The sequence below is a fragment of the Glandiceps talaboti genome, chromosome 2 (genome assembly GCF_964340395.1).
Source record: "Glandiceps talaboti chromosome 2, keGlaTala1.1, whole genome shotgun sequence".
Lineage (NCBI taxonomy): Eukaryota > Metazoa > Hemichordata > Enteropneusta > Spengelidae > Glandiceps > Glandiceps talaboti.
This window is the reverse complement of record NC_135550.1, coordinates 7,312,376-7,326,659: the sequence shown is the minus strand read 5'-3', so window position 1 is coordinate 7,326,659 and position 14,284 is coordinate 7,312,376. Positions and strand designations below refer to the sequence as shown.

General features: G+C 37.0%; 1 protein-coding gene across 1 annotated transcript; it reads left to right on the top strand.

The window, feature by feature from the left end:
• The first annotated feature begins 7,476 nt into the window (after positions 1-7,476).
• Positions 7,477-10,440, top strand: LOC144453737 (monocarboxylate transporter 2-like). The gene is made up of 4 exons (XM_078145077.1): positions 7,477-7,678; positions 8,192-8,335; positions 8,663-9,592; positions 10,256-10,440. Exons 1-4 carry the CDS (start codon positions 7,477-7,479, stop codon positions 10,438-10,440), a joined length of 1,461 nt encoding a protein of 486 aa, XP_078001203.1.
• Positions 10,441-14,284: the final 3,844 nt, after the last annotated feature.

Here is a 14,284-nt window from a genome sequence, read left to right as displayed (position 1 = left end):
AATTTGAGACCGGTTTCTTCTCCTCTAGAAGTAGAAGCAGCGATGGAGTCGGTGTGAAAACCTGAATATTGTACGACCAGTCACTAGTAATTTTGACACCTATGGGAAAATGAAACAGAAGAATAGTTTAATAAATATTGATAAGAACACATAGGAAAATTTACATGATTTCGAATATAAAAAATGAAAGAATAGACAGTCTCTCCTTATACCCCCGTGTTCATACAGAGAACAGCTGAAAATCCCAGCTACGGTACATCTGGCAAACTGTACACGGCGGATTATAACATTGACAATGGGAGGGAAGTCATGCAACTGCAATTCTATTGTCATAACTAAAGATAGGAAGGGACGTGGCACAATTTACAACATATAAACTTCCTTTCAATCTACCTCCATGCTTATCTCATGAAAGTACCATCCACTTCTAAGCTTATCTCACCTTCATGAATTCACTGGACCGCAGTGGAGAAAATGATTTTGCAGCATATCGAAAAGACTGTTACAATACATGTGGAACATGTTAATACGTGTCAAATAGTCTGTAAGATACGACATTCGTGCGACGCTATCAGCCAGCACTCATCTTTTAGAGCATAACGACATTTGATTGGAGCCAACGAGAAATCTGGTTGGCTAGTGGAGAATATTGGCGCAGTTTAGTAAAGTCTGATAGGACTGAAGTCTAACGTGGCAACAGCCAACACACATATCAATGTGAAGTTCAAAACAAAATCTTATCTTTTAAAATAGTAATTTTTTGTTTACTGATGTGATAAGAAAGGGTCAGAGCATACTAGTACTTCATAATTACACGCTATGTCATAGTTATGAGTTTAGTGAGTTGTAACATTTACGAGTTTTACTGGGATTCTTGTCATGGACAGAACAAAAATGAAATAGTGGTACTGGTTTGTAAAGCTATGCAGTTATGGTGAAGTCAATGTTGTTTAGTCACTTGCGTCTTTGCATTGGCTTATCACATACACACGCCTCAACGTACCCCTAATCCCAGTACAACAGTACAACGATAAGGTAGTTCATTAAATTTCAGACCATATAGGAACGGAATTTCATTTCAAAATGCAACGTTTCTGTCAGCGTAGCGTGTTTACATATTGTAATGTTACTGTTGACTGTCCTTCAGATCTTGAAAGCACCTCATGTTGTTTTCTGAATGAACGTCGTGGACGATATGCAACGTTTTGACCTTCCCGGTTCTTAGTGTACTACCTCGGGCTTATACGTGTACATACATACATACATACATACATAGGTATGCATAGCTACCGAAGAAGAGAAGAATACGAGAGTAATTTGTTAAAGTACTTACTTTGCTTGTGGTGGAGATAGTCTCACTTTCCAATATAGTGGTCAATATATCAAGGAAACAGCGCTCTTTGAAGCTAAAAACTTGAATGGCTTCCCCAACTGAAACTGTTCCTTTTGTAGGGTTTCTAGTCTCTCTACTGCGCAGTCGCAATGTAAGCGTGGTAAGGAGGTTATTGTTGAGGGTTGCCCAGTCTTTTGTTCGTTTTTTGATAGTAAAGACGATTTGGTAAAAGCCACGCTTAAAACAACAGACTAAAGCTGTTAATGGGTTACTATGCAGGGGGCTTGCAAACAGTGATTGACACACAGGAAAAAGAACAGAAATCACCTATTCAATTCAATAACTTTATTGTCCTCATATAAATACGGAAATTTGTCATTAGGCTCAAAATACGATTTACAAAATAATTTACACAAGTGCAATATACAATTCTGCGAGTTTGAAATGGTCTTTACAATGAGTTTTAAGAAGACACAGATGTTGGAACGAACGATTTTTTGATCGAAGTGTTTTTTTCCTCGCAAGAGGCATTCTGTAACTTTTATGTTATAATGGTTTGTACACACTTTCCATCATACATATTAAAGGATTGAGAGCGAATATGATGGCAAGCCTCCCCTCTCTAGAACGTAGACAACAAGATGAGTTTATGAACTCTATCATTTCACTTTGGTTGCATCATATACCATGGTCTATAGTCGTATACTAGCATGGATGTAAATCTCCCCCGTATATCTCTATGGTACAAGTATTTGTTTTCCCTTCATCTTGTATCATTCATTTTTAAGAAGTCATGTCCTGACTCAAAGATGTATGTAAATGATCACAGGGCATTGGAGTTATCAACTGTTAGCAACATGATATCAATTGATGGTTTTATGCTCCCCCCAAAATATTTTTAAAAATTTGGTTCGCCGGTTTACTAAATCCTTCTCACTCGCCCGACTGGAGAGGATAATAGTCATAGAGTACAAGAGTTTATAACAAATAACTATATCTGGATTTTGTGATATCTTGTCGTCGTTAAGAAATCCAGAGATACATCATGATCACTAATATCATTATATCTTAATACATTTACAGACACCTGTAAAAAAATGATATACGCGTATTATGTTTAGTAACCCATTTTGAATGTGAGTCATAAACAAATAACAAGCAGGATTCACAATTTGACAATTGAGTTTACATATTCCCAACATTTTTCTTCATTCGGCCAAGGAACTTGAATACGAGTGACCTAAGGGGGCAATGTCTCTACAATTCGCTATAGGAGTAGTAACAAGACCCTTAGGTCGAGTATTTTCCAGCTGAATGAAGACAAATATTGGAAAATAATATAATTATACCTCCTATGCATAATTTATTTTTTAAAAATGAGAACACCGAACCACTGATGTTTAACAACCAGAGTGTATAATCCATATTTTCTGTTCAAAGACAACAACTTGGCTTGTGCATGATATAATAGATAGAAGTGCAGTAGATGTGGCGTCATAGTATTCTTATTCATTTCATGGCTGTGACAGGCGCGTGGTTCCGTAATTATCTTTATCATGAGTTCACGTGTCAATGATTTCACCAAAACACATTAGTCCACAAGAAATAAACAATGGAAAGGGACGCATAAACAATAGCTATGACAAATTAAAAGCTAATGAATAAATGTATGAACTTGGCACCACAACGAGCCTGACTCCCTTGTGTCGCCATACTGGAAGATGTTCATTCGGCATTTTCTTAGGGCATGTACATTTCTAACACGACTAAGGTTAAGATTTACCTTGCAATGAACAATTCTGTTGACGTGCAACACTAAAAAGTAATTCGGTGGTATCCAACGCAACACAAATAACGTTATATCATAGTAGGATCTATGGTTCTAACCTACATCTAAGACAACTAAAAGAATATGTCTGAGCATAGACCCTGCACTAACGTTGGTGGAGGGGCTATGATCTGAGCCTACAGGTAGGATGTGTATTCATAAGTGACAACGACATTATACATTCAACATACTGATTCCTTTCTTTCTTTCTAACAGGTCCCACAACAATCAAACCTGACAAATGTTACATATATAATGTACCTTCTAACTCTCACACCCCACCCCAGTAAATTGACAATAGATAGTGACGCAGTTACCACAAAGACTCTGGTAATAAAATATTGGCCTACTTTTTGGCACAACTGAGTTTCAGTAGTCAGAGTGGTGCTATAGGCTTCGAGAAATGTATGTATTTATTTATGTATGTATGTATGTATGTATGTATGTATGTATGTATGTATGTATGTATGTATGTATGTATGTATGTATGGTCTGAGGTCTATTTAAAATCTAGTGATGACATTAGAAACGTGGATACTCAGTTACCAAATTACTCAGATGTTCATTGTATAGCATAGCTAAGAACACAAAGAATTCACTTAGTCACATTGAAAACAGTTTTGCTGGAGTCACTACACGAGTTAAGTTAAAAGTGCAATTCTGCTGTCTAGGAGAAACCGTTTCTTTTACGCAGAGTAGGGGTTGTACATATTGAGTATTCAGTGTGGGCTTTATTACCAGCTTTGCCTAGCTATGCCGACAATTAGGCATTGATATTTTTGAATCTAAAACCCATGCACCATGAAGCAGACACACCTCCAAAATAATTTATCAACACAGAAATAACATGTATGTAAATAATTGCAAGAATGCAATTATTTACATACATGTTATTTCTGTGTTCTTTTTTAAAAAAATCAAAACGGCAAAACTACTTTTCAGATCTACTTATTAAAAGGGGTACTTTCTTTATAAAATAATAGCTTGGAATTCACAGGGGATCCAGGGAGTTTTCAACCGGTTGATGGCGCAGTACTTGGCCTACTGGTCGGCAGTTGAGGTGAGGACGTCCTTGGGCATGGTTATTTACAAGTGCTAAATACTTTGCAAATCTTTTTCGAGACTTTTAAAGAATGTATACCAATTCCATCAACCTCTTGTTTAGGGCATATCTAACCTAAAAAGCACATCCATGTGTATTGACAAAACACTGTATTGTAAGAGGGTGACCCATTCCATCTCGGACTAGCAACACAAAGTTAGCTGTGTGATATTCCAGCTGCACCTCTGGGTTCATGTTGATGCTGTTTATGTTGGAAGTATTTCCCCTATAGTCTGTAAGGTACGCCGTGATGGGGCGCCCTCACACATCGGCCGACCCCTGAACGTCACGACGTATCTTACAGTCCCAACAGATATAACCGAATTTGCAAGTGTAACTGCATTTCCGACCGCTTTACTTTCAAGAGAAATGAAGGCTATTTCACTTTATGAGACACAATGTTTTCACATATAAACTAGTCTGGATGCCAACGTGGTTTCTAACTAAACCAGTAAGTGGAGATGTAAATGGTAACGATACTGTATTATAGGAACTAGACTATGTGAGTAGAGGTGTAAATGGTAACGATACTCTATAGGAACTAGACTACACATATACAGACAACTTCAAATGCAAAAGAAGTTGACAAGTTATCATGTAGCTTAACTGTTAAAAAGTAAACAATTGAGGCCATTAAAATCATCAAGTCCGTGTGTGATGTTTTCAGCTGAAGCCTGTTTCTACTACTACACTGTAAAAGAGCAATGCTTTAATATCACTTTTCAATGTGATTGGATAAAAGCTCCTGCTGTGTGCGTTGTGTCTCTGTTATTGTTAGTCTAGAGTTGAAATATGACTATCTTTGTGCCAACAAACATAATGTCACATGAGCGAAAAGACCAAGCCAACAACATTTTCTCCTGTATCATTTCTTTGACAGCACGATTGTTACTATGAGTAATAGCGACCCCAACGTTGTGATGTTGTCATGATGTGCTCTGTTGGCACATTCCATACCATAACTACCTGTGACCTTGGAGTAATTGTACTGATATAATTACTCCAAGCTGTGACATTCTAAAAAAATAAAAGTTAACTTTTAACAAAAAAGAATAATCAAAGGGTCCAACTTGGGAAGTCTGGGGGGTCAAAGATCATAGGAATGTATAGAATGTATAATGATGAAAAGACAATTTGTCACCAGATGGCTATTGATGAATATAATTAATTTACAAAGTATAGAACAAAAATGGACCAGAATTGTTTTAAAGTACAACGAACAATAGGATATTAGATTATCCATATCGGTTCCTAATCGCATGATTCCCTCAGTTGAAGATTACGGTCAGATAACTGACTGAGACAAAACACCAATAGATAAAGTGACATACATTGACCATGATCAGAGTTGCAAGTACCGGACTGTACTTGTAGATGAGCCATGAGAGTTCACCGGGGCTGCAAAGTATACCAATTTACATTTGAGACACTGCTCTTGTTCTAGTTTCTATTCCTTGTGCCCCAGTGTGCCTACAGCCTGGTCAAAAAAATAAGACTATAATAATTAGATGGGCGCCAAGACTATACCTAGATGGGCTCCCCGCCCGGCCAGGGTTTGAAATAAAAGACTAACAAATAGATGGGTACATAACCAGTATCGGAATGATCCATAAAGAGTCCGTCTGTACATTGTATTTTGAAGGGTGCCCGGAGTTTCGAGTATGGATCATATCATTTCAATGTCTCAATGGTACAAGCACTTGTCAAAGACTATAGCAAGAGAAGTTCCCATCAACAACATTGCTGCAAAGGCGATAAGTTTATGTAAATAAAAGATTGTATTGTGGTAGTAGTGTGCCAGAGTTCGACAGGCTTTTATCAGGGCCCTGGCATTTACCTGTTGCTGTCCTACTGATGTAGCAACAAATGATGTGTAATGTATAGCCTTCATATTATTGGATAAACTTTAACACCTGTATGTACTCAACGTCGATATCACTTTGAAAGTAAAAGATTACCAAAATGTTATCACTGTTGAAATAAAAATTAACCACATTCACGCGATGCGCCCGTATTTTTTTAATCGCATTCATACGTACAGACAATCAAAGTGTACGTGGGATGGTACGCATTACCCGGACTCTCCCCACCTATCACCCGCTGTGTACATAACCAATCGCTCTCTTCCAAAGCACATCTCTCAAAGCGAACTTCGAGAGACAAACAACTGCTGTATATGTGGCACACGCACAGGTAGGTGGTAATGAATACATCGTGTACGTTTATATTGATAAAGTGTGTATATGGGTGTATCTGTCTGCATGTATGTATGTATGTATGTATGTATGTATGTATGTATGTATGTATGTATGTATGTATGTATGTGTGTGTATGTATGTATGTATGTATGTATGTATGTATGTATGTATGTATGTATGTATGTGTGTGTATGTGTATGTATGTATGTATGTATGTATGTATGTATGTATGTATGTATGTATGTATGTATGTATGTATGTGTGTGTGTGTGTGTTCGCGCGCGTGCGTTTCTATGGGGATATGTACGCGAGTGTGTATGTGCATGCAATAACAAAAAAATGGCAGAAAAATGATAATTTATTCAAGTTTTTTTTTTCTGTCACTTTATCTGTCCCTCTTATCTTTGCAGTACAAAGCTGATTTTTATTTTTCAAACAGGTGTAAGTTTGTTATTGTATCCTCTCTATATATCATATTTAACAGTTTTTTTTCCGTTTTTCGGTTGTATATTTTCGTTCCATGTACATGTGCAATCATTATGTTTTTTGTCTTGCTTTATTTTTTCGTATGTGTATTTTGGGCCGATGGCCTCTAAAATGCGAAATAAAATATTCATATTCATATTTAAAAGTCTTGCTCGATCGTGCTCCAGAACATTTATTGGCAATTGTTTATAGATAAATCGTTTTGTTTAAATATCACACTAGAGGAACTTGCCATGGTATCGTCAACAAGTCATTCAGTCAGGTTTTATCAAGATTGTTATTTCCCATGGCCATGTTTGTCTGCCTAGCTAGCCACTAATGTACAAAGACAGAAGTCATCAAGGTAATGATCGAATCGACAAGTTGTCGAAGTGTGTATCCTATACCGATCCTCTCATTTAGGGGGTGTCTCCTCACCCTAAATCTAAGCACTGAATTATCTTGAAATTGGACAATATTGATTATAACCATCAATTGTTTTCGATGTTATTATTTTCTCAGGTTTACTGTTTACCTGTAGGACAACACAATGGCTGTCGAAGAGTTTGTACCTCCTGATGGAGGTTGGGGCTGGGCTATAACTATGGGTGCTTTCATCGTCCTCTGCTTCACAAACGGACTACCTCAGTCGTTCGGTGTATTCTTCGTAGAATTCAGAAACTATTTCCAGGAGGATGCGAAAACTATTTCTATAATTGGTGGCCTTTTATTTAGTATGGTGTTTTTCTTAAGTGAGTATGGTATTAATTGGAGGTAAAAGCATGCAGTAATATACTGAGTCAGTCATGAACATACTTGTGCCAAAACTAGTAATGTATGTATGTATGTATGTATGTATGTATGTATGTATGTATGTATGTATGTATGTATGTATGTATGTATGTGTGTGTGTGTGTGTGTGTGTGTGCGTGTGTGCGTGCGTGCGTGCGTGCGTGCGTGCGTGCGTGCGTGCGTGCGTGCATGCATGCATGCATGCATGCATGCATGCATGCATGTATGTATGTATGTATGTATGTATGTATGTATGTATGTATGTATATGTGTGTGTGTGTGTGTGTAAAAATGTACAACAAAGTGTACAGTATTACTATATTTTGACTGAATGTAAGTGTGTTTCATCCCAGGCTGTGGTAGCTACTAGACAAAATTGAGTACCCAGACTCTCCGTCTGCAATCGGGATCAATTGGCTTTGGGTAGCTTTATTCCGTTTATGTGATAATGCCAACTTTTTTTCCCTGTACAGGTCCTATCAGTGCAGCGGCGGCGGCTAAATTTGGTAGTCGGCCTGCTGTTTTATTCGGTGGAATCGTTTCTGGATTCAGTCTTTTTCTGAGCTCCTTCGCCCCTAATGTGAAATTTCTATACGTCACCATGGGAATAATGACAGGTAAGTATCTGTTGTTCAGTGTATTTTCGTATCCATGACTGCTTTCGACTGATAACGATACGTGCATTTACTTCTATCCGTTCGTTAATCCATAGACAGTCCACGTGGAGGGTCCGATGAGTAATCTAACGAGCTCTTTATTGTATTATTTCCTGTTTGACTTCATGGTTTAACAATAACAACAATAACGAGAAAAAAAATAGTTTGAAAAACACCTTTTCGTCTATTTTGGGTTTTTATTTCCTTTTTTAACAATTTGCTCAATAAATAAGGAAAGCTCAATTTAAAAACAGATAATCCTTACACGTTCTGTTTTTTTCCTTCCAGGTTTTGGATTTAGTCTCGGCTTTATACCAAGTCTTGGTATTATCAATCGTTACTTTTGTAAAAAAATTGCTTTGGCCAATTCCATCGCATTGTCAGGTGTCGCACTGGGTACTATAGTCTTCCCTTTACTTTCTAATTATCTAATTGAGGTGTATGGTTGGAGGGGTGCCCTTATCATTCTTGGTGGTCTGAGTTTCAATGTGTGTGTCGGTGCTTCTTTCTACAGACCACCCGAAGTCAGCTCTGGTAGAGACGACGAGTCTTCGTTGGATTCGGAAACCGACTCAGATTCGGATTCAGAAACCGAATCTGAATGTTCCAATGAAAAAGATTCAATCGATTCACAGAGCTCAAAGATATCCGATTCAGATTCAGATTCCGATTCGGACACCGAAATAGTAGTCAAAGAACAAACCAAGAAGAAGAAGAAAAGAAAAGCACGTGCCCAGAAACAAAAAATGCTTGACTTGAGTATGTTCAAAGACTCCTATCGGTATGTGTTGTTTTGTCTGGCATTTTTCCTTGGTGGTATGGCTACAGTATCGGGTATTGTGTTCTTGGTGCCACGGGCAGTAGCAGAAGGCTATCCCCGAAGAAAAGGGGCCATTTTGTTATCAATTGTTGGAATTCTGAATTTTCTGACGAGACTTCTCCAAGGTGTGCTGATGAACATGAATTTACTCCCCGCAGAAAGGTTTATAACTATATATATGGTTGTGTTCGCTATTTCAAATTGTCTCTTTCCATTTGGCAAAGCCTATTCTGCCTTTGTATTGTATGCGATATCAGTTGGAGTGTGTATGGCTGGTTTGGCATCCGTATTCCCCATGGTGATCAGAGATTATGTTGGTGCCAAACGATTCCAGTCGGCTCTGGGCATGTCACAAATTTTCACTGGCCTTGGCCAGCTACTTGGTCCATTCATAGCTGGTAAGCACCTTTATACACATATACACATACGCAAGATTTTGTCTATGCATGTCTGATGAAGTGGTTGTAGTAGTAGTAGTAGTAGTAGTAGTAGTAGTAGTAGTAGTAGTAGTAGTAGTAGCATTAGTAGTAGTAGTAGTAGTAGTAGCAGTAGTAGTAGTAGTAGTAGTATATGGCACCATGACGTAATTGATAGATTTAGAGTTTCAAGAATGGGTAGCGGATTGGGAAGGCAAATTGCAGATAACAGAACCTGACTGGCAATAGATACAATATCCTAAAAAGTAATTTCATTTCAACCAAACAACTCATATAATTCCAGCGAATCGAATCCAAAGCAAACTCATGTTGTTATGACACAGATATTGCTATAGGCCTCAATTTCAAAAATAGCAATAACATACACTGACATAAACCTCACTTTTCATAAGACGTTAAAAATCAATATCCACAAAATATGACGTCACGGTGCACCTTCTTAACAGAGTTGGACCAATCTCTCCTTCGACAGCATGCATCTTAATCATTCCTGTAGAAATTTAGATATTTAAAATATACAGCTTAATTTATTTAGATCATGAAGATTGCAGCGTTTATATTAAATTTGAAAGAATGTTATATTTCACCTAATGAGATTTTCCCTCTGATCTCTGACCTCCGCAGGTACGATGTACGACAAGACAAACAGTTATGGACCAGTGTTCTTCTTAGCTGGCATTCTTCTATGGCTTGCTATGATATTGATGTTACTAATGCCATTCTTGCATCGGTTAGAAGTCGCGCGAGATATGGAGTGTGAGAAAAGGAAAAGAAAAAGTCGAGATGTGGAGGCCATTGAGAATAAGTGATGAGAAGCTACTGACTGAATGTTCCAGTGTGTTCGCCTCTGAGAGTACTCTTATCCATCTATACCAAAGGTTGACCTTTGAACTTGAACTACTATGATACCGTTCATCTTACTAACACTAAACAAAGCCCTAAGATGTGCCCCATTCTATCCAGCGTTAACTTTGAAATATCCGGATGTGCAACATGGGCGTCAACCTCTTTGTGTGATGGTTGCGTGCTCGTCATCGCATGTACTACTGTCTGTCTGTCTGTCTGTCTGTCTGTCTGTCTGTCTGTCTGTCTGTCTGTATGTCTGTCTGTCTCTCTCTCTCTCTCTCTCCCTCTCTCCAAATTCTTCACTTAATATTGACATTAAATGACATGACTCCAATGTAGATAATTCAAAGTAGTATTATAAACACAAATGTATGTATGTATGTATGTATGTATGTATGTATGTATGTATGTATGTATGTATGTATGTATGTACTTTTGTATGTATGTATGTACTTTTGTATGTATGTATGTATGCATGTATGTATGTATGTATGTATGTACTTTTGTATGTATGTATGTATGTATGTATGTATGTATGTATGTATGTATGTATGTATGTATAATGATAAGCTTACAGATAAAATACTTTTAAAAAGGAGAAAAGAATAGAAGTTTACATTTGCGGGTTTCTGATTGCACCTTTCCTTCACAGATTTGAGTTGACAGCTAATAAATTGAACAATGTCAGTACAGTCGCAGAATTCTTGCTTACGAAACACGTGAAAAAAAGTTCCATTAAATGGACAGACCTGTTTACATTATTAGAGGACTTTGATTGTTAGTTTTTTATCAGTCTGTATGTTGGTAATAGTAGTCTAAGTAACAAACGATAATGTGGAAAATGTTGTAAGATTTTTTTGAACCACTTGTTACAATACTAGCTATTCAGTGTCATTTTTTGCAATCATTTATATATTTAAATAAAAGTTTTATACCAGTAACCCAGAAATGAATATCAGAAGTGTTTTTTTTGTGTGTGTAATTGGATTTTTCCATAATTATTATATTTTGAATGTCTTTGTAAATACACTTGACTGGTGCCAGTGATTTGAATTGTCATAATGCTTGCTTACTCCGCATAGGCTGGACTGGACTCCCTAGATACTTTTATTTTTATTCAATTTCATGAAATGGACAGTAATACACTGTGTTCCGCACTCTCTTGAAATACCATTTCAACGATTCAGTTGAGGGAGCTTTCAGTAATCACAGGTTATGGGGAGGTGGGTCCAATTTTTACAAATCAGTTCTCGAGGGAGGGCCATATTTTACCACGACGAATTGTATTATCTAACGTAGCATTATTTTGTGGATCTCGCATCCCACCGCTGCCACCGGTTCCACATCCCACTGCTGCCACCGGTTCCACATCCCACTGCTGCCATATCCTATCACTGCCACCATTATACCGTAATATCAGAACATATATTAGTCGAATCGCTCCTGACAACCATATAGGGGAATCAATTGTTAGTTGTGATGTGGAGAAGAGGAGTGGGTCTCACAGAAGTAAAGGGGAACAGTGTGATCAGATGTTGGGGATGATGTGGTGGAGCTGGGATGTTGTCCTCGGTCTAGACAATGTTCGTAGTGAGCCCAGCTTGTCTTTGGGAATTCTGGCCCTTTAACTCTGTCTATTAGATCCAAACATTTTCTTTCACACATTCACTGTGGTGGTAGAGTGGGAAAACACCAACGCCTTTTAAAATAATTAACTTAATGGCAGCGATGAGATGGAGTCCTTATTGATACTGAGACTCTTGTCCCTTTTCATGCCCGACAGCATTGTAACCTGTGAATTTATACATATTTGAACAGGGGATAGGGGTTGTCATGTTTTAAAGAAAAAAATTGCCATTTTTTAGAAAACGGAATCGCGGTTAAACGCCATACTTTATGCAACAGACAGGGCTTGATTTCCTCCGACCGTCCCCTTGTGATTTCTGGTCTGGCCTAGGATCCTTTTTGTTGGCCAAATTCCTACATGACTGTAGCCTCAAATCAACTCGTTGTTTTTTGCTTCACGTACCATATCCATTGCATTATTTGTTCCTTGATAAGACTGCTTCCAATATTATCACCATCAACCAGTCTGTCTGACGCCTTAGCAATGTTCACACAATATTTTATCAAAACAAATTTGTACTTTGTATCGTATATGTCTGAACTGAAATGGAATATGAGTTATGAGTGACGGATTGCATCTAAAGAATCACCTTATATATCTATATATTACGCAATCATCGTCCGATGATATATATATATATATATATATATATATATATATATATATATATATATATATATATATATATATATATATATATACACTGAGCATATACAATATGTCTATACTGGAGAAAACAGTGCTCAATACATATACATGTAGAGCGGTATAACTACTAATAATAGTACAGTACTTACGCAATCATCGTCCGATGAGATATATATATATATATATATATATATATATATATATATATATATATATATATATATATATATATATATATATTGCGCTCTACCACTGCGGTATAGAGCACTGTCTTAACAGATTGATATATATATATATATATATATATATATATATATATATATATATATATATATATATATATATATATATATATATATATATATATATATAACATTCTGGTACGAGTAGTCCCCCTTTCTAGTTCAATATCCACGAAGGGGTGACCGATATGCCATCTTACATGTCAACAGATACCTTAATGTGTCACTAGCTTTTAACCTAAGCTTTTCTTGTTTCAAGTGTCTTGTAACTTTTCTGAACTTCTTGCACCTTGAAGGTGATTGCGTCATGCGAAGCATGCGTGCAGTGGAACTACAACAGTACTTTATTTTTTTGAAGCATGGTCTTGAACTTTGGTGTATTTTTCAGCATTTTTGTTTTATAATAAAATATGACTTATACTTTGTTACTTACTGAAACAAAACGTCAGCAGTCACTCAGTCTGGCAGAACTCTTACATTATAGATAAATGGTAAAATACCGCCTTTACATTTATGAAACACGTCCTTTTTATACGCAATGCTTGACCCCAACTCAACTTGTACGAGGATATACCAAGTGTCAATTTGCATCAATACTATTATCCCCTGCTATACCGATATTATAAAACGTTCTAGGTGTTCATTTTCTTTTCACAAATCTTTTGAATATTCTATTTCCAAATTGCTATTAAACAAAGCGAGCTTTTGAAATGCAGTTCACTGCAGTACCAAGTTGTTTTATATTGGAGGATCATTTGGTGAGCTAGCACCGAGGACAACTCAAAAACTTTTTCGCGCTTGGAAATAACGTCAAAAGACACATTTTGATTCGGTCAAGGGCATGTACTCTGATCAGTAACCAACACTGTTAATAGGAGTTTAACTCTAGACCACTCGGTTATATACAGGTAGTTACTGTACATTAAATGACGTCGGGAAAAGAGTACAGTTACAGCTCATGTAACTTTGAATTGAACTTCATGTCTGAGAACAAATTACGGTATCTTAATTGATGGCAAACTGAACAATACAGTAACACAACACAAGACATACGTTTATAGGTGTATTAAATTGATGAATTCGACAACGATATCGATCATGGAAATTTCCCCCGGCATCAAATTTGTGTGATTTGCTACTTTTACATGACCAATGGTTAAATAATACAACGATGTATCCAATGGCAAAACTCAATCACATCTCATCAGTATTTTCAAAGTTGACTTGGACTGTCGTATCAAAGGAGGTCTGCACATTGAAATTTAACGTGGCCGGCCATGACGCTGCCTA

Coding starts and splice junctions, on each gene's coding strand:
- LOC144453737 (XM_078145077.1), top strand. CDS start 7,477: ATGGCTGTCGAAGAGTTTGTACCTCCTGATGGAGGTTGGGGCTGGGCT. Junction 7,679..8,191: donor TAGTATGGTGTTTTTCTTAA/GTGAGTATGGTA, acceptor TTCCCTGTACAG/GTCCTATCAGTGCAGCGGCG. Junction 8,336..8,662: donor CACCATGGGAATAATGACAG/GTAAGTATCTGT, acceptor TTTTCCTTCCAG/GTTTTGGATTTAGTCTCGGC.